Source organism: Bombus pascuorum, chromosome 13 (genome assembly GCF_905332965.1).
Source record: "Bombus pascuorum chromosome 13, iyBomPasc1.1, whole genome shotgun sequence".
Lineage (NCBI taxonomy): Eukaryota > Metazoa > Arthropoda > Insecta > Hymenoptera > Apidae > Bombus > Bombus pascuorum.
Genome location: NC_083500.1, coordinates 8,248,981 through 8,271,129, shown reverse-complemented (window position 1 = coordinate 8,271,129; position 22,149 = coordinate 8,248,981). Strand labels below are relative to the sequence as shown.

The 22,149-nt window shown below is 36.4% G+C and overlaps 2 protein-coding genes across 3 annotated transcripts in view; one reads left to right on the top strand and one right to left on the bottom strand.

The window, feature by feature from the left end:
* The window catches only part of LOC132913269 (fl(2)d-associated complex component), a 50,653-nt gene that overhangs the window by 11,995 nt on the left and 16,509 nt on the right, over positions 1–22,149 (bottom strand). For both annotated transcript variants that reach the window (XM_060971479.1, XM_060971478.1), the window contains one exon: positions 3,781–3,843. In XM_060971479.1, the coding sequence (XP_060827462.1) occupies positions 3,781–3,843 (63 nt within the window). The remainder of the gene's footprint in view (positions 1–3,780; positions 3,844–22,149) is intronic.
* LOC132913247 (pancreatic lipase-related protein 2) lies at positions 8,761–15,664 on the top strand. Its single transcript, XM_060971419.1, has 6 exons — positions 8,761–8,922; positions 9,948–10,047; positions 10,304–10,452; positions 12,863–13,098; positions 13,170–13,413; positions 13,978–15,664. Exons 1-6 carry the CDS (start codon positions 8,850–8,852, stop codon positions 14,211–14,213), a joined length of 1,038 nt encoding a protein of 345 aa, XP_060827402.1. The 5' UTR covers positions 8,761–8,849; the 3' UTR covers positions 14,214–15,664.

Sequence of the window (22,149 nt, the reverse complement as noted above, 5' to 3'; positions counted from 1 at the left end):
GCGACCACGCTGCAAACGAGGAGATACTTCATATTCACTGATATCTCGACACTCGACACTGTTTCTCTCGCTTTTGGTCCGTCGAATAAATAGTCACGACGTGATTACATGAAAAGGGGAGATGGAATGAGATGCATCAGATATTGCACAGGTGCATAGAAAAAGGATTCGCTGAAAAGGAAATGATGGTTGGGTGTCATTATCAGCTACCTCCATTGTCGCTTATTTTTCCACAGAAGCTACGATTCCTATCTTCTTTTTTTTTCTTATGTTCTTTGTCGCAATCATAGCCACAGATAATGGAAGAATCCTCTCGTTCGTGATGTTAGTTGAAAAAATATTATTTTACAACACAGATGCACGGAAGATAATTACCGTAACTCCTTCGAATGTTATCGTTTGCCGAATCGTTTATTTAGCACCATGTTTAATGACAGCGATACTTATCTTCTCAGGAAACTAATTTGCTTACTGACGGTAATAATGTCAACCACTGTCTCCAAATTATATAACCAGCCGACTTAAACAAAGCCTGTGTGCTTTGTTTTTCTACAAACATAATAATCAATTATTTTCTCTCGTACGATGCAATTTGCAAAAGTTATCTTCCTAATGTTCGTGAATGATTTATGATCGTTTGGCGTCCCTCGAAGACTTCAATTTTTTGATCTTCTATTTCTTATTTTTCATATTTAATGTGACAGCTTTTATTGATAATAAGAGTGGTGTTGGAATATAGATATTATTCAAAATACGTTTCGCAATGTTAGCACAAACTATGTCACTCCATGAAACCTCGAAGTTCATACGAATACATGGTCCACTTGAATTTAAATAAATGGAAAATACTCCTTTTTTTATAGAAATTCAAGTAATCAATCTTCCTATCAACGAATCGTTCCTCTCAATCATTAGAATTAAGTCTTTATTAAATCTCGAACCAACTGCTCGATGACACTTTGATACAAGATGATTTCTTTAAACAAGAAATTTCCCTCGTTAGTCAGTAGAATCGAGTCCAGATAATTCTTTAATAATTTAGAATTTACAAGATGATTTCACTAAAAAACGAAATTTCCATCGTCACATAATAACATCAGATACTTGGAATAAAATTAACAATATCAAGTTGATCAGTTCTTTGATGATATCTATAGAATAATTCTTTCACATGACAAATTTATTTATTTAATAAATTATCCATCTTCGTATAATAACATAAAATTCTCCAAGCATAATTACGAATAAAATATCCCTGTTTACCTCTTTGAGGCGTTATCTTCAGAGACCTAGAGGATTGTAATGGACATAACCAAATGAAGCGTCGATTAAATTGGAATATTAATAGCTGCTCGAGGGTGGACGAACATGTCAGGAGTCGCAGGGTCGTAGCAACCACTTTGTCAGCTTCGTTAATCGACTTTTTCAACCCATTGAGCGGCCTATTCGCTCGGAAATTGCAACTTTTCTGGACCAGCGGCTGTCTTTCGAACGAACAGAAAGGCTTCTCCTCTCTATGCAGCGTCCATTTGACCGTCGAAAATTCTCTCTGCAGCCCTTGTGTCGTCGCTCGTTTGGTGTATTAATTTCTTTCTGGGTCACTGTACCTGCCAGCTTCTCTTCCTTTTCTCCACTCCGATTCTGTCGTCGTTGAAAATAACTTGCATAGTTCAAAATAACGCGGATTTAGTTTTTAAGATCGAGGCCAGTCTCGAAATGCCTGTTTTTAAGCTTTTCCTCTCGCGCAACGATTTTTTCCCTAATGTCTGAAATAGTCCACGTTCGTTCACCTCAAAATTTATTCAAACTAAAATTAAGTCTGATATAAAGTTGATTGGAAGACCCTGACGATCTTATTGTTTGAAAAGAAAGAAATCTGTTTTCACTGAAATTCTTGTTAATTGGTCATTGATATTAATACTATTCATTTTGTTCATTTATCTCGTGGGAATTCATTTGTTTCATTGTTATCGAATTTTTCATTTCTCTTGCCAAAATACATTTTCAGTACCTTTGTAGTCTAATTTAATGTACTGAACGATTTTCCTATCAAAAAGTTTTCGTTTGATAATTTGATAATTTAAACAAACCACCAATCTATCAAAGAAATGATATAAAAGCAGCTTCTTCATTATAAATTGTATTTGTAACTCTAAAAAAATATAGCATCTGTAATATACTTTATTATAAAACACTTAATTGATTAAATTAACAAAAGCTTAAAGGTCTTGATGAACTAGAATAAATAACGAAACTGTTGCAAAATGTTTGACGTCTCTGGTTGCCGATCTTTCGATTGCATATTAATTTCCAAAATTAAATTGCATCATGTTAACAGATCTAATGAAGAATAGAATCATTTAAGATCCTCCCATTTGTAATTTCGTAATTAAATTACACCTTGTCAAAACTAGACAACTTGTCGCGTACTATCTTCAATCGTAGTCAATTACTGTCTCATTTATTTACGAAAATCTCCAGACAAAGTTACAAATATACAAAAACATAATTTAACAACAGAACTTTCCAATCAGCAACGTTTCTCGATTAATTCAGATCCGTGAGAGATGATAGGTAAAAAGGGATGCTGCGTAAAAATAATCGAAATCTCATTGTCAATCGTGATTGATTCAATGAAATTTTTCCCCAGACATCAAAAGAGAACGATTTCTTTTATTCCGCTCTCTTTCCTCGCGAAGGTACCGCGTAAATCTCATTCCCTCGCCAATCACCGTCTCTCCTTCTGGCAAAATTACGAATTAGGCTTGATTATGCCTTGCCCCTGGCAATAAGGAGGAAAGTAACGAGGTTACCTCGAGCAACCTTGGAGAAAAAAAGGCGAAGGCAAACGCGTAAGAAAATGCAGTTGACCTAATCTCCATTGGAACCAGTCGGGGGGACCTCTCCCGCACAGTGTTCCAAAGGTATTAATTAAATCGAGTGTTACCTCGGAATTTCACTGCAAATTTCTTTCATTCTACGCCAGAATTAAGTGGTAATTTCTGCAGCTTTCCACTGAATCGAAATATCCGATTTTTATGGCCAACTGCCGAGTGGGCCGAGAATTCTTCAAATCTGATTGATCGGGGGAAGGTCGTGCACTACTAATCATTACGAGTTTTGTAATGTGGTTGATAGTCGATAAAATTAAAAATTTTGTTAAGTAGTTTTGCAGTGAAGATTAAGCGAAGCTTCACAGAGAGAGAGGTAAAACTTCTTCTTAGAATTTATCAAGAATTGCTAATTCGTGAAAAAAAGAATATTGTAGTTTGTATTACAATTATACTGTTGATTTTTAAAAAGTAAATTTGCAGCATAAAGTGGAATTTTATAAAAGAAGGGAAATTTTCTCCTGAAATTTGCCAAGGATTAATAATTCGCAAAAAGTGGAATTTTGTAGTTTGTATTATAACTAGACTGCGGATTTTTATGCACCTATGGAAGATTTGAAGGTGCAAAAGATGCATAGAATATACATAACGTGCAAAAATATATAACGTATCCAAAATATAGTACTTATAATATTTAATACATACAACAAATGTCTATCTAGATTCCATTTTTTAAGTTATATTTATAAAACCATAAATATGCATATGTATCCACAGCCTAATTATTATAATGGTAAAACGATTGACATTCGACTGACATGTTTAAGTCTGTGATTATTGACATCAAGAAAATTAGACATTTGAATGTTGGAATGGAATATTTTTTAAAAAGTATAGAGTATAAAAAATAAGATAAAGATCTATTGAAGAGAATCGTTTACATGCTCACCTCGTCTTCCTGAGAGGACGCTAACTCCGGTTCGTTCTTTTCCAGCTTCGTCAATAGTTTGTCCTGAAACAAAAACATATTTTTTAGCAGAGATTTCGCTGAAAGTGACAGGTTAACAACTAACGTGAATCGATTTTTTTCTCTGGAACAAACATGTTGAAGGCCTGGGCGTTTTCGTAGAAGGTTGAACAATTGTGATATAGTACTTCAATAATAGTTTCCGGTGCTATTATTGCACCGCGCGTACTAGGAATCGATCGATATGTTATGTCTTTATCAGTTCCCTTGGATTTTTCTTTTTTTACAAACCACTTTACCTGATTAGATTCCACGGTTGCAAAATTTTGTCACTACAACTCCCTTCATTTGTTATTTACGCCCAAAATAAAATTAAAGGATTCACGACAAAGATAACCTTTATCAATATTGACTTTATTTATTTGCATGATATTTGCAAAACTTTAGTCCTACTTTTTTAATATTAGCTATGTATCTCCAATTATTTATACTGTTTCCTTGTGATAAATAAAATAGAAAGTCATTTATCTTTTCCAGACATTGAAAATTAATTCCGGATAATAAAATTGCGGAGTTTATAAGCTGATTAGTTTAGTTCCTGAGAGACTGCAAAGAGAATTTCGTAGAAATCAAACTGTCCCCCGGAAAATTGTTAGCATGTCGATTGAAAGGGACGTTCTTGAGTGAGGTTTAAATAGAAAATTAGGCGGCCCGTGATTCGAGATGGTCCACGGCTAGTGCGTCACAGTGAAAAGTTGCTGTACCAATGTTGCACGGTGGTGGGGATATTTTGCGCATCATCCCCCTAATATCTAGAAAGCACCCTGACCCAGATACACGTACGTGCGGAACAACCGGACGGTCCTCTAGCAGGATCATCCGACATCAAATGAAAACCTCCGCGACATTCGCAATCAGGTTTTATGTCAGGCATTTTGTAAGGATTGCCGCAACGAATCGTACGTGGCAATGTTCGTGGCGATACATCGGAAATTTCGTCCCAGTCAATTTCGAATATCTGCTTTATCGTCAGCAAAATTTCGAGCCAGTTCCAATCTTATTTATCGTTATCGTTAGCGATGTGATCGAGTTCTGTATTTCCACGACTTCGAACCAATCGTAATCCTAATACGAAGTTCCACTTTATGATGTTTGATTTACTAGATATTAGATATTACTTTTTATTTTTCTTCATTTATGAGGTATTTTGATTTCGAATTTCAAAGCAAGCATGAATAGGGTTCGACTACGTGCGATAATTTTTAACATTTGAAAACATTGTAGTTGGAGTACAAAAACTATAAAGCTATTGTATGTTAATCGTTTTCGGTTAACCTATAGATAAGTTTCTGGAAAATTGAACATTAATTATGTATATTGTTATTAAAATAGAGGAATTTTGAAGGAATGAAGTTGATCGATTTGATCGATATCGATTGATTTAAATGATTCGTATAGGAGATTATATACAACGTGTTTTCAATTTTTGTTCGCACTCGGTATTATAAATAGGAAATTATCACAAGAAACTGACTCGCGATAAACTTGATCCCATTGCTGGTTATTGTTCTTTTGGGTAGTTTCGCAATTTCTGAAAGTAGTTCGTAGCGTGTAATCACAGTCGATTAAACTCTTCAAAATTCTACAATCGTTAGGATAATGGAATTACCGCGAGGAAATTGTGCAATTTCTATTCGATACAGAGCCGATCGGCAGCGTATTTGCAATCGTTTCCATCGGAGTGAAGAAGTCCATCAAGCATTCGATTAGTTTGCAATTTATTGCTTCCAATTTTCTCGGTAATTGTTATAGCGCGTACACCAAATCGATCGAGCAATAGTCTATATACATATTTTCTCATACCGATGAAATCTTCACGAAAGAGTCAATTTGTCAAGCTCGTATCTAAATGATCGTAGATTCCGGTTGACAGACTGCTGCTGGAGAAAATAAATCAGTGGTATAAGACTTTTTCCAAACAGGAGAAAGGTATTTATGTTGTGTGAGTTTAGATCAACAGATTAGTGGTAATTATGCAACACTTTTCTTTAATTAAATGTATTTTTCTCAGAACCGTATTTTTCAATGTAGACGAGACGATAATTAAGACTTTAATCGGTTTTCTATTCATTTTCAATCTTTGCGCGTATTTTCGATGGATATATTATTTAACAGATAAAAATAATTATCGAAAAACGATCTTCGATTATTTTAAAAAGTGTCATTTTCTGTATTTTTAATATTCATTTTCACTTTTATTTCATTCTGGCTCGCGTCAGCCACGCGTTTGGTCAATATTCTGTTAGCCAATGGAACTCTTATTTTTTCCAAGGTTCATACTATTATACTATTAATAATAGTTTATTGTGTTGGATTTTCGTCCATTACAATCTTAGAATTAGATGAACATTCGATGATAATTATATTTATTCTCAAGACTCATGCTAAGTGACATATAATTGATACAATTCTGATTATGTTTGCTTCAAAATGTTAATGAATATTTCTAAAACGCAAACAGATGTATGCGCAAATAATATAATGGACGCTATAAAATTTTATGGCTTCTTCGTAAAAAGGTTGCAAAGGAATGTAAACAATGACACTTTAGGCTCAAATATCCCCGTAAATTTGATTGCTTTGAATTGTTCACTGGACACTAATGGCCCAGAACAATTTTACGATAGAAATTGTCTAAAATTGGAAGAAAAACGAGGCTGACGTCATGCTCGAGATCCTCCATCCGAGCTGCTATAGATCTCGACTCTCGATTTCTGCCAGTTTTGCTTCTGCAGCTATCGCTGACAGAAATCCGGTTCTTTCGGTGATCCTCTTGCTTTAAACTTCTTTTATCGACATGATACCACTCTTTTTAACCTCTTTGTTGTGTCGTGTAATCATCATCAGAAGAGGTAATAATCAATAAATAATGATCGTACGTTAAAATCCTTGCGAGTGTTCTATGATCGTTTATGTGAATCCTTTTCTATTGATTTCGGTTAATTCCACGAGCTAATTAGTTAATTAGTTCTATAGTTCGTTCGAATGAAATGCAGTGAATGCAGCTGAAAGTGGTAGAGTATCTGTTTTCTTTCTTTGTTCTAAAAGAGACACTTTTCTAATGTGCGCGTATTCGGAACGAAGGAGGCGAATAATGACGTCCATTTAAATTTTCGGCGTATTGCCTTAGCCGGCCACGTTCCATATAAAAAAGAGGCCCTGAATGATTCTTTGCACGGATAGAATACGATGTCTGTGGAAATTTCGGTACCTTTTGTATGTTAAAAAATGTTATTCATCCGCCGTATTTCCTAGTTGAAATATATTAATGTTTAAAGTTATCCATTTGCCTATTTTCGACGAAGCGTATTTTAATAATAAAATTTGTCATAAAAATGGAACTGTTACCACTTTATTCTATATAATCGTAGTTCTGCACAATAGCATACCTGCGGGATTAAACTGATCTTTGGAAGACAATATCCAATATTGAAGGTGGGGATTGTATCATAATTATCAAATCTTATAGAACTATTTTATCATTCGACACACTCTTTATCTTCAGATTCTTTTTATTTTCTGAATTATAAGTCGGATCTTCTAAATTGATAGAGAGAGTTCCAGTGTTAATACAAGCGGTGCTATTTGAACGATACATATATGTATGTAATAATGCAATGTATATAGTAACAGTAAAATTGCATTACTGCTCTTTTTTAATAGATAGTTCATAGTCGTGTGTAGTCTAAATTTTCCTGATTTTTATGAATGACAGTGTATATATACAATAATATCTTTCGTAAATATCGTTGTAACTGTTTAATACCTTAATTGAATGTCTTTTAATAAGAGAAAAGTTTTTGATAGGAAGCTTCAGAATAGGAAACTTCCTGGGAAACAATTAAGGACATTTCAAAATAGAATGATCAAACTTTGAGCAATTTAGAACGTTTCGAAACAACTTAGAATGTTTAGGACAGAAAACTTCTTGGGAAACGATTTAGGGGAGTGTTTAATGCACCAACACATGTAACTTATGTACTGCTGTACTTTCACTTTAAAGTTCGAAGAGTGGGTAACTACACGAGATTCAATGGGAATCCATTACCATAAATTAAACGCATTAACTAGAGCGTGCTATACACTAGCTTTCTAAGATACTATTACTAAAAAACCTACTAATCGACTAATAAATTCGCCTGAGCGCGGTTATCACGTGGAATAACGATTGCACGTTACGCTGTCGTATTATCGCGATGGTCGTAGTAAATAATTTCACGTTACAACAAGATCACGGCTATCAAGCCACTGTGTCGTATTAGATTAACAGTACTAATCGATATTACGACAGCTTAGTTTCCTCGAAGCGATTCCGTCTCGCTTGACTTTTCACACTTCGGTTTATCGTCACGTCGCAACAATACTTGCAGTTGATTAACTTCTTCTTAGACTTTCGAACACTTTCACCGTCGTTGAAGAAACCTTCGTCAGAGTTAGATAGACTAGGTTTGTGAAAAACTATCAACTGTCAATTTTGTAGACATAAAAGAGGATCAGTTTACTACGATGTTGTTATGCTACAATTTGTTTAATCAGTTATGTAATATCCATCATTTTTTATCGTCGCACCGTTTTGGAAACTTATTTATATCACCGTCGTAGGAAGAAGTTGCTTTTGATAGAGAGAAGAACAGAATAGAATATACAAATAATCTTGCAAAAAAAAAATGGTGATAGTCTGGTGCTATGCCTAGAGGACAGACATTTTTAATAACGTGAAGAAGAATTTCAACTAGTTTATACCTATTTTAAAATTTATATCGCATAACTAATCAAAACTAGACTTCATCTTCTTCCATGTCTAATCACTACGATCACTAAAACGACTTTACCATAAACTGCGACGTATGATCCAGCTCGAAGCTGATTTTCTCGATACGATGAAAAATCAACGCTATTTTTTCCACCAACCCAAAACCTTTTCGACTTCAAAACGGAATGAAATTGTATCTCTAACGTAGGATAAAAAAACAACTTAAACAAGTTACGCAATGACATATCGTTGGACTAGGACAATTCACTATGACACAAAATCCTTCGTCGTCCAGCGATCCTGGAATCAAGGTGAACCATTTTATTGCACGTTTATTCTGCTCGCAGACAATCTATTATTCGGTAAGTCTAGGGTTGAAGTTAGAGAAACATTCATCGTCCGTGCGGTCCGTTTCGATAAAAATTTAATCGCCAGGAGGCACGATAGTGGATCACGCGATAGATCGGCCTGTAACGAGACAGAACAGAAACACTGGGTATCCTTCGTCCTCGGCCGAAATTACGGACAGTATCTCGGGACGGTAAGCGACGTGGCAAAATTTACCAGGCCATAAACGCCGTTGCTGATTTACGTTCCATTCGCGCATGGAATTCCGGCTTGCGACGCTTTGTGAACGTTCGTCGTTTATGGTTTCCACTGAAATAATAAACCACGCTGCATCTGTCACTGTGTATCGTGTGCGTGACGTTTCCTTCCTTTGACTTGATGAAACAACGATAAATTCGCGAGTGGATACAAGGAATTCATGGTCAATGTGATTTGCAATAGCGAAGAGAAACGTTCGCTAAATGTATCAAGTGCGCTAAGTTTTATTACATTTGTTTCCAAGCGAAGGTCCAAGTTAGTAAGTTTAGTGCTTCCAGTGTTGCTTTGAGTATGCGTGCAGCTAGATATCTTCTCAATAAATTTGATTGAATACAAAAATTCGTGGCAGTCTCAATTAACGAGATAGCCGTAATTGTGAGTTACGCTTTCAACCTCGTCGTTTCATCAAACTGGAATGTAAGAAACTTAGATTTTTGTAATCTTCCAAACGATGCTCCTCGATCGGCGTATTCTATCTTATAAATTTGTTGTTTTTACAAATCATACTGTATCTCTAATGGAAATAGTGAAAGAATTTCTCTTCGGGGAGAAAGGAGCACCGGACAGGAGAGAGGAGAATTTAGATCGTGAAGTGGAATCGGTAACGCACGCAACATCACGTGCCATTTTCAGGTTCAATGACGAAGACCACGACGATTGGTCGAGGCCAAGCGTCGCCATGCAAAAACAACAACGAACATTTCAAGTTACGTTCGCTTTCTGCCACCAGGTGAGAATCCACTGCACGTCACGACGTTACCAGCTGGTACCTGTTCTTATTGTTGTCCTATCGACGTGGACCGAGATATAGAGTACCTGCTTTTTACCAGGTGCGTCCGTAATTAATCAAAAAATTCTTAGGACTTGTTCAATCTTACTAGCGACAATGTAGGAGAATAGAAAATTGTTTTATTAAATTATTATATATAGAGTTCATTGTGTAGACTTGCGATAAATGTCTAACTAACTATCTTTAAGTATCAAATTTTCAAGTAATAATTTTACGATATAAATAAAAATATTCTACTAACGACGGTATGAAGAAGCTTCAAACTTCATCTAAATTATTATTCTCTGTTATATTAGGAGGAATCCAACTTGTGGGACGACGTTAAATATTTCAGACCCGTATTCCTTGCGGAAGAGTAATTTTAACGACAGATATCCAACAGTAATTTTCATTCACGGATATAGCGGCAGTGCGAGGGCAGGAAGTGCCACGGCAATAAGAGACGGTACTTTTCAAGTTATTCACGTGTTATAGTCACCGTGGAATCATTTTTAATTAAATCCTCCTCCTCACGAATTATTATTATGGTCCGTTTTCTTGTTTAAAATTAATCCCCTAAACTTTAAAATATCTAACAATATACATTCGTTCCTTAATTCATATTCAGTATTTATTTCCTACGCTAATAATTTTTTACTTTGAAATTGTGTTTTACAATTCAACAAATTCACCGAAAGTTTACTTTTTGAAATTAAGTTAAATTGTATCTAAAAATTCAGGAAATTTACTGACTGCGATAAAACAATTAGCATACATTGGGTCAAATAATATTGAAATATTATACAACAAGTTTGATCATTACGTGCAAAGTTTAAAATTGAATTTTAAAATGTCGAAGCTTGGGTGACACGAATAATCCTACTTTGCTATATTGGACGTATTTAGTAATCGTCTCGTAACGACTAAATTTAGATCATTGAACATTATCGATTAGCAAAGTGTTCGTTTTGCAGACACAGAATTTCTGAATGAATTTACGTGGAATATTCCGATATACATACGTATATTATCAGATTTGCCAAGACAGAGCTTGGTAGACAGAAACTGATGGAACTAGGCTGGGGACATTAGTAGCTACAAGAATCAAGCAGACAAGCCACTGTAAGACATTTTGACAGGATGATAAATCGTGAATCTCTTGAAAGTTCACCCTTTCACTATGGAAACTTCCCCGTACACGCGGGATCCATATTTCTGGCCCGACTATGACATTCACTCTGCTCCTTTTCAACGGCGAACTCTACTGTGCTGGCCACAGACAAGTTTCCAAATCGTTGGGAACTTTCCGCGACTCGTTTCCATACCAGTGGAATTGAAACGAGTAAACTTGAACTTGAACTACATCCATCAGATGACTAATATCTTTTGAGAAAAATATATGTATACATATGTATGGCCTTTGGCCATTGAACTAGGGCCACGTGCTAAAATTTAAATTTCTCATCTATGAAACTACATCATATAGATGGTAAATTTCTTTCCTGGACTGTAACAAATTATTCAATACGTAAACTATTAAACTATGCAGATACATACATAATAATTATTTGAGAAATTTATATAGAATTAGTTTACCAATATATATTCTTATTTAATCGAGATTTATTATATCATCATTAACGGTAATTTATAAGAAGCTATGCATTTGAAACGTTTTAATATTAACTTTAGTTAATATTAATCGTATGCTATCGTGGAATGAAATCTTACTTCATATTGACCATTGAATCAACACGACGTATATCATAAACTACAGGGTGCGCCGTTAGAATTCGGACAGAATTCAATTTGTAGTTCCCACCATATTAGAATTCAGATGTTTGTGCTGATTGACTCTGAAGTTAGTTAAATATGTCAATAAGTCTTCTATAACCTCAAAATGACAGAACTCGTTAAGCAAAACCCGGAATACGATAGAAGAGCGGCGATTATAGAAAGTCTTCGCGCCGGGAGAACGCCGGTCGAAATTATAAAATTCTTTAGCTACCCAAGATCGACGGTATACGACATTGCTAAGAGATACGCAGCCTCAGAGTGGTTCGAGAAGGGTTCTCCTTCTCCGGCGAGAAAAGTTCAGCGTTGTCTCAAGTGAGGGCGACGTCATGCCTCCGCACTTCTTCCAAAAAGGCGAAAGAATCACAAAGGAGGTTTATTTGGAGGTCCTGAAGACAGTAATAAAGCCGTGGATGGAAATTACGGCTTCTGGAAGGCCGTATTTATTTCAACAAGATGGCGCACCTGCTCACACAAGTCATCTTGTTCAAAATTGGCTCTCTGACAATGTGGACATGTTTTGGTCGAAAGATTTCTGGCCTCCTAACAGTCCCGACCTAAACCCATTGGACTATTACGTGTGGGGCGTTATCGAGAGACAAACTAATAAATGCAGGCACCCCAACGTCAACTCCCTACGAGCTGCTATCGAGTCAGAATTCGCGACAATTAAACGCGACCAGTTGAAGTCAGCGTGCTCGCGCTTTAGAGCAAGAATAGAGCAGGTCATAGAGGCAGAGGGTGGTTACATAGAATAAAAGTTCTCAGCAAGGACCCTTTAAATGAGATATAACAACATTTTCATGTGTTTTTGTGTATTGACTTAAATAAACAACTTTCTGCACAAAACTTCTTTTGTCCGGATTCTAACGGCGCACCCTGTATATATCATAAATAGAAAATTGTCTTTGGCTATCCAAATTATTATTACCATAGAATTTCCTTGCATCTTTTAATTCTATAAAAAAAAATTTCAAAAATATTGAGTGGCTCTAGCTCAATCACCAAGATACAATAGATCCCTTGTTTACTTTCAAGAATACAATTTTCCTTCTGATAAAAAGTTACTGGCCATCTTTCAGTTTACCTGAAACGAGGCGAGTACAATATAATCTTAGTGCACTGGACCAAATTGGCCGGTCTGCCATGGTACGTGACAGCGGTTCGAAACACGAGAATAGTCGGACCTCAGGTCGCTCGTCTGGTGAATTGGCTAGACGCTCAGGGAGCGATATCCCTAGCCAGCTTGCACGTAATTGGTTTCAGCTTGGGGGCCGAGATCGCTGGTTTCATGGGGAAAGCTCTTGCTCCGCGGAAGGTATGGAAATTTCGCTTATCCAGAGTAATAAGAAATTTCACTTTCACCAAAGACGTTCAATCTGAATTCAGGTTGGAAGGATCACAGGATTGGACGCAGCCTATCCTCTTTACATGAACACGGGCGGAGACGGGCATCTGACAAAGACTGACGCCATGTTCGTCGACGTGATTCACACCGATGGTGGAAACTTTGGCTTCCCAAATCCCTTGGGTCATGTCGATTTTTATCCGAACGGTGGCAAACCTATTCAGCCTGGATGCAATTTGGACAGTGTTATTCGGAGAAGTGTGTCGAGACTCATCAACCACTATAGTATGTACTGAATTTTCTGCGAACTATGAACTCATTTTTTATTAAGATTCTTCTTTATTAGACCGAAAGTCTAAAATAATCTAAAAAGATTGGCTTAAGAGATATAATGAAATCAAAGTTAAGATTTATCAATTTCGAGGACCGAAGCTCATAGTTTCAGGCCCTTTCAACCCTTAAATACTATCATGAAGGAAATTTCACCATAGTAATATCATTGTTATGTTTTTTATAATTATCGCAAACAGTAACTTTACTTATTAAATTATATTGAATCGTGGTAAAACACAACATTTGGAGCTTTAATACTTAAAATTATTCTATAGATTTTGACAAATAACAGAAATACCCAAAAATAGGTATGCAGGGCAGTTTCAAAATATTTGCACCAGGAAAATAAAAAAATAAAAAAAAGATAAATCAAAAAATGGCCAGTAACTTTTTATAAAAAGAAGAATTTTACTCTTGGAAGGAAAAATTCTTGCGTTAAAGCTTTATATCACAACCTCACTATATCCCTTCCATAATTTAATTTCTCCTCATGAATCGCTATTTCTTTCTGTCTAGTCGTCTGTGGACATAACAGAGCATGGATGTTTTATGCGGAATCCGTGACAAATCCGTTTGGATTCCCTGCCAGTCAGTGTCCAAAATGGCATCCAAATATCCAGGCACATTGCACGTGGACACCTGATGTCTTAATGGGCTTCGCGGTGGATTCTAGAGTCAGAGGGAAGTTTTATCTAAGAACTAATGCGCAAGCACCCTTCGCGAGGAATGCAACTGGATACATAAGAAAATGATACTAGTTTGGATGAACCAGACGAGCAAAAAGTCTCAATTCTTTGAGTATAGTCCGAGAAAAGAGAGAAAACAAAGATTCTAAATAATTACTGGACGCTCAAAGTGTAACGACAATATTCACAAGAAACTGCACAGTTCATCCTAATTTCATTAAGTCATAAAAAACGGCAGGGACATCGTGGAATAATTTTTTCGTAGGAGAAAATTAAAAGTAGACAAATTTTAACAGCACCGATACTAGAAACGATCGAAGTAAAAATATTCAGTAAAGATATTCTCACAGAAATGGTGAAACAATGTCGTGGAATAATTCCTTGACGAAAAATATGGAAATAAATATTGATAGATTATAATGATCCTGAAAATCGATGCTCGAAGTTAGGATTAATATTATCGAGAAATGGCAAAGCATTCTCACGAAAATGGCAAGAAACTTTATAAAACAATCTCTTCGTAGGAGAAAATAAAAAATCGATAGATTGATAGACAAGAAAATTGATATAAAGGTTCCTGTTATCAATTGTGAAGAATGTCAATAAAGTTGACTACCATCGTACGCGTAGTTTCCCTCCTTTACGACCACGGATAGGGGACACGAGGCAAAATGGTCTGCAATTTAGCATTATTTCCGATGCGCCTTGGCTACTCACGAAATATGGAAATTCCAAGGACGATTGTCTTCTTATTTTCTATTTTAGACAATCGATGAGGATTGGAACGACTCCCCGAGGTGGGAGTAATTGTGTTAAACGTTTCACAATTCATCAATTCGGAAACAGGAGCACAATGAAGAGCGAAGATCATGAAAAAAAAACGGAATTGGATGATCTCCAATACTGTTCTGAGCTTTTGCTGTATTGTAATATCACTGGGTCAGAGATATTCAAAAATTATGTAGTCTTTGGAAGATAGTTATAAATAAGAAGAGAAATATCTATAATATTCGATGACTAACAATATCAAACAATTCTCCAATCTCTAAAGTATTTCATATATCAGCGACGATTTTACTGAGCAATTAAAAACATGAAGAAATTTTAACTTAGACTAGACCTTCATTTGATAGGAATAATTTAGTCATTCTAATATAATTTTGATTAACATTCTTTGTGAATGACATTTATTATCTGTTAATGACGAGATTGTTTCTGTCGACTGAAAATATCGATGATGTAATGATATTTGCACAACAGAAGTCATTTTTAAATTACTGATGTTTACAGGAGTACATTTATGGGAAGATATAAAAATGCACATAATGTACATAATGTAAAAAACATACATATGCAAAATATCCAAGATAAAGTACCTGTTACAATATTTATTAGATGAAATAAAGTACCTAAGTTTTTTTTGTACGTAACTGAATGACTAGAAATACTCCAAAATCTCTAAATATTTATAAATAAAAAGGAACGTATCAACAAACAAATCTTTCACATTCTACGTTATAGACGAATCACTTGTCAGATGTATTTCAAAGAAATCAAAAGTTTCCTATAAAACTGGAACGTATCCTGTTGGCGTCAAAGACTTTCCAATTCGTCGAGTCAACAAAAACGTTTCTAGAAGCGGAAGTTACTATCCTCCTTTAGCTTTTTTGCCTTTACCAGAACACAGAGAGCGTGGATAGTTTCCAATGATCCAGGCATCCACGCGAGACAATGTTTTTCTCAGTTTTTCACCAGCAGCGTTTTCCACGTCGGTTTCGTGTGGAGATTGGGTGCAGTCATTTCCAAGCACGAAAGAAATCGAACCAGCTTGAATTGCATCGTGCTATCAGCCTAGTTTCTCCCTTCCTGATAATTAAAAATTAACGAGAACCTCTTACAACGCTTATTGTTAACGATTCTTCCAACCTCTCCTTTATCTCAAGGACGACTGAACTTTCCGATGAAAATTTTTGGTATTCCGAGCGCGAAAACAGAAGTTTCGAAAAGCTGCCACTCTCAAATCCAAATGTTTACCCAGAAGTGCATCGAATCAGCTAGTATCTGGTATTTTCGAACGAATCCAGAGTTCGAGTGGTCTGAAGTGCTCTCGAAAAGTCGATGGAAGCGCATAGTGGAGACTTTCGTAAGGTGGTTACGTAACGGCGGTGGTCTAAAACGATTATCCAAATACCGGTTGAAATTTGTTAACGATTTAGCTGAGCTACGAATAGAAGAAAGTGGACCAAAGAAAAAAGAATCCAAGCAAACTCGAGGAGCGTGTCTTGAGAAGTAGTCGAGGGTGCACTTAGATGAATCGTAGACGTAGCTCACAATAGAGTGCAATTCCGAGGAATCGATGAAATGATTTATGTAAAGTGGTGAACTGTGTTTGTCCGACTCCTCTTCCTCAGACTACCTCGACCGAATTATCTTCAATACAGTGAATGACACTTTTTCAAGCGAAGTATTGTTATTTTTGACGAGTGGATACCAAAGAGAAGGATCGATTTTTTAAACTCAGAAATGGGTATTATATGTATGTATAAAATTATTCAAAAGTATTCTATATACCATCTACATATTATTTTGAAACTGAAGAAATCTGAAGTTCGATCATTTTTTGCGTGCCATCTTTGTTTTTCTTCGGCCAATTTTAAATATTTAATCATTATTTCGTTGCAAAGTATTTAAGCACTCAATTGTCCTTTATATTACTCATTACATCGATAAACCTTCACATTTGAACATTAATTATATAAATAATGCGTCTCGGTATTTAACGAGGTCATTTTTAATGTCAATCATACGTTTAAAGTAATTATTCACTTGTCTTGCTTTCTAATTTTATCAATATCATATAATTTGATTGTATCAATTATCAACATTAGTCTTATTGCGGCATTAATTTAATTTTGAAAAGTTTTGTGTAATATATTTAAAATATTCAAATACTCTTATGAATCACAGTAGATAGGATATCGAAATGAATTTAGCAAATCAGGTACTTAATTGTAATATATCGCATCTACGTTTATCAATAGATGATTCAAGTTTCTCTCCTATTCATTAATTCACCACTAGTTGTACACTTTGGGAAAATTCACGTAAGCGCTGCTACTATGAATCGATCAAAATGTCCGGATACTTATAAGCGTTGAGTGTACCTGCACGCGAAATCTTGCAATCTGTACTGTCGGTCAGTCAACCCGGCATGTGCGTTAAAAAATTCACCACTGACAGGTCGATAACGATCGACGACCTATGGCCAGGGTTATAGATGACCCTAGTCTTGAAAGACCACCGGTTGTAAAGACCGGACACGAACGTGCATCGTCCACGTTCGACCACATTTCTCTCCGCTGTCATGGAAATCCCACGAGTGTCGTGACCAGCTGTGTTCTCGTCACCTTCTGTAGAAAACTAAGCCGAGTTTCGCGCGAGAAACCGATTACGCCTGTTGTTATGGACGCTAATGGCTCTTTAATTAAACTTTCGCTGACGGCGATCATTCAAAGTCCGATCGAAGACGTTCGAATTACCGGAAGAAACTCCACTTTTTTTCCGTAAGCTAGTCCGTTCTTTCACTGACGTTCCAATTAGGTGAACTTAAAAATTCTTCCACGAGATTCACCTACAAAATGAACTTAAGCCCAAGTGTTGGAAAGTACGCTCCAGACTATAAGTACCGGAATACTTATGGAAACTTAAATGTTTGAATAATTTCTTAATTAATTGTCAAGTTCGCTTAAGTTTCCATAGAATTATTATCTCGTCCGAAACGGTGTAATTTCATTTGAATCGTTGATCTTGCTCGAGCACAAAATTCTGATCTGTTGATCGTCTCTTTATTATTTTAGGGTAACATTCGAATTTCGTGTGAAGAAAGTAGGAAATCTCAGTAGTGGTGAGTGGAGGTGTAGAGTCGATGTTGGTTTTAGAGTCGAAATTCCATTTCCTGCACAGATTTCCAGAAGCGCGAAAAGCACAGGTTATTTATGTGGCGACTCAATAAGTGAAACGACAAGAGAATATCTAGGAGGCGGGGAAATTCTCTGTGGTTTTAAGACACGTTTCACTTCCACCTCGAATATCCCCCAGAGAGTCTAATGTTGTATCCGTTAAATCTATGCTTAGCTTTCTGACTGAGCCAATTGAAATTTATTTCGAGACTAATTTCCGAGAAGCTCAAAATACCAGCGGTCGCATATTTTTCCTTACATAGAAATTTCTTACTAGGATCGATAAGGTGAGATTGGGTTTGCTAAATGTTAAGTGAGGCACAAAATTGCTATTCAAAAATATGTTCCTTCTTTACGAAGATCTGTGATGTATGATCAATACATAATAGCTATCTAGAAAAAAATAAAACATCAAATACATGGAAATGATATAATGATAAGGACTTGGAAGAACAGCGATTATCTTGATTTTATAAATAAGAAATTCATGACGTATTTCATATACGTCATACGTATAAAAATTATATATATATTAAAATTCAATTTCCATCGTACATTAATATAGTACAATATTAATGCCTGATATATTCTAACGAAATCGCTGACTATGTTCATCACAGCGACCAGGTTTCCCAGAATAAAACGAAGCGGAATCCAATAAGTGAAGTTTTAAATATAATATACATTGATGATAGTAATATCATTACAGGGACTCAAATTCACCCTACATGCGCTATTCTTGGCAAAATATTAACGAATCCAATAATTATGTAATTATTAAGTAATAAAACATATCTGGTGACAGTGGAGACATAGATATGTATTGGATAATAAAATAAAAAATATTCACGATAACAAAAAGCTTGCATCGATGCATCGATGAAAAGTATCCGGAAATTTCTCAGCAAATTGATTCCAATGAGACATCATAACGTTATTGGGTTTACTATCGCTGTCAGTGACAGTGTTGAAATCGATGGAATGGAATGAAGTCTAGTTGGCGCAGTCTCGGCTGCATTCAAATCACAGCAGTGTATCGAGGCTTCGATCCAGCATCGATGAAGGTGCATTGTCCCCCGCGGAAATAGAAAACGAAACACGAAATGTCTGGAACCTCTCTCCAGAGCAGAGACAGGGCGCCTATCTGAACTCGCTGGTATCGATTTCCACCTTTGTTCCTTTGTTCTTGGCGGCTCAGATTATGAACACGTCAGTACGATACCAGTCGATGCGTTATTCCGCCCCCGCTGCATTACTTTCCGTCTGTACACGATTGTGTTCCTGGAACAGCTCGTGTGTCCAAGGGGTTGTCTACCCCTTCGGCCACCCTCTCTTTACTCAGCGTTTCCTGGCGTGTTGCACGCCACGTGAAATCTAATTTTTTAACGGAACTGGAAGTGAATCATGTTTCTACAATATGAGTTATGTACCTTCGAGGCTGAGAATTTTACCCTTCTAGACAGCTTTCGCATGGAAATACCAATATACTGTGTGAGGTACGTATATGTCAGAAATTTTTGATAGCTGAGTGCGGTATACTGCTTGAATGAAACATTTAAAACTGTATGAAATTGCATTCAACTTTATGGAATTCTATGGAAATACGAACAGAGCATGTGAGATATGTGTACGTTATTCTATTAATTCTATATAGCTGTATACGATATATGTATACGTCTTGGACGAATTATACAAAACTGCATAGAACTGTATGGAATTCCATAGAAATTTGTGGAATTGTATGGACAATTCTTACAATTCTAAGATAAATGGAATAGAGTGTTTCTCAGTCTTCTTATCAGAAGCCTTGAATCTCGACGGTGTCATAAATTAAACCCTCCCCTGTACTGCGTCGTGGGCTAGCGGAAACCAATGGTTTTGCGAATGCGAGCACATTTCTAGCATTGTTAGAACATTTCGTCGGTTAGAATATTCACTAACTCCTAGCAGCAGAACGTTAGAAGGTATGCTGCGTGTTCTTTAGCTTCTTAAATAAATCCCACTGACTTCTACGAGCTCTGTGCTTTATTCCGTTGAGACTTTTTTACATGAATAACAATGGTACAATTCCACTGTGCTGGAAGATTAATGTGTGACAATGTCGAGTATGTTCTGGTGACGTCACGTGATTATTTCCGCGAAGGAAAAACTTACGCAGCCGGCAGTGACGCTCGAGGCAGTAACGCCTCATTAACGCTTTCCATAAATGACGTGATCCTTCGTCACGTGCCACCACTTGTTTCCACATCCCTTGTGTCACGCTTCATCCTCCGCTTTTTCAGTCTCCTTATCCGGTTGCTCTCATAATTTTGTATGTCATTCCGTGTGACTTCGCACGCGTGAGATAAAGATTTCTCTGCTTTTTTCATGAAATTTTTAGATCACAGATTCCTCGTCCTTAAATCGAAGAGGGAAAAAACTGAGAAATCTTGTTGCTTCGTGTATTCCTCCATGGTCCATTTAATGCATTTTCTGAAACGAAACGGCAGCCTAACGCTCAGAAAATGTAACAAGTCTCTGGAGGTTGCTACCGGTTGGAGACCAGTCTATAAACGTTCATCTTCGCCAGAATAGGTTGTCATGCTCCGCTATCAGCGTAAAGACGCTTGTAACAGTAAACAGTTCGCTCTAAATTTGTAGGCGAAGAGGTACTTTACCGTGTAATAGGTAGTGTAATACAGACTGGCTTTTAGTCATTGAACATAAAACAAGATAAGTAACGCTACATTTAACAACGTTGTTCACCGTGAAATCTATGCAAAAACTAATGTCTGCAGTCTGTTATTTTCCATACAATTCTGATTTTCATTCCCCAGCAGCATGAATGTCATGCTCAATATCAGTATCGATCCCTAAGGTTTTCTATCTTTTAGTTGCTTTAATATTCACATCGTCTGCATAAGAACTATTTTAAAAAAATATCATCTTCTAAATCAACACCATCGTTGCTTGCACAATTAAATAAAGCATCTGCATAAAATTCGCCATCTTTTCATTTTTAGTATTTTTTCTTGCAGCACCTAAAGAACACAGTATTTCCTTATACTTTTATCGTATATTAAATGGTGTCTCGTAATATACAAACTTGTATAATCTGTGCAAACTTCAAGATTGCATCTCAATATGTTGTAGCTTAGGCGACTCAAATAACCCTACCTTACTATAATCTTAATTATAGATACGACGGTTATGGTATTACCATATTCCACCACGAAGACAAATTACGCCACAGTCTGCTTATACATGGAGCCTCATTAAGCCTGAAGGCAGACTGAAATATCATGACTATTCTATTCCTGCCGTGTGCTGTAGTTCGTCCAGAAATCTCGCCTCCCAGTAATTAAACTCTTCGTTTCAATTGCACTGGGCTTCCCAGCTTCGGTCTTTTTCCACGCTATTTCTGTCCTCTTTCTGATTCTCCGAAAGGCGTCGAACTCGTGAAATCGAGATGAATTTCCGATTTAAAAAGCTTCGTTCGACGAAACGCGATTTTCTAAAGCCTCGACATTTTCGAGGTTAGGTTAATTTTAATTGGTCTCCAATGCACCAGTTTTGCGGTGAGCTTGAGAAAATTGTAGCGCTCGGAATAATTATGATATTTTTTTCTCATCCCTTCACCCTATTCCAAACCCATTTTGTCTCGCAATTCCATTCTACCGACCGTTTTCCTTCCATTACGGTGAATTATACGCGGTACAGTTTCATTCATCCTTGAAGATGCAACCAAACAATAGCTGCGAATCCACTCACGCGTTGCAATTTCGCAGGAAGTTCCTCGGCGGCCATTAATAACAACGGGGAGAGTTGCATCGTCACGGAAGCACCGAATTATGTCTTCCAGCTTGAACGAATCTCCATTAGACAACATTTTATCGTGTCGATTCCGCGATTTTATCCGAAACTCTCAGCAAGCTCCAAGAGTTGGAGATTTTAAGAAACTCGACATCCTTTCCCTCTTGCTTTTAACTTGGAAATTCTTTTTTACATAATCTATCTGCGAAATAATATGGAATAAAATATGACGATACCTTGAAAGACATTAC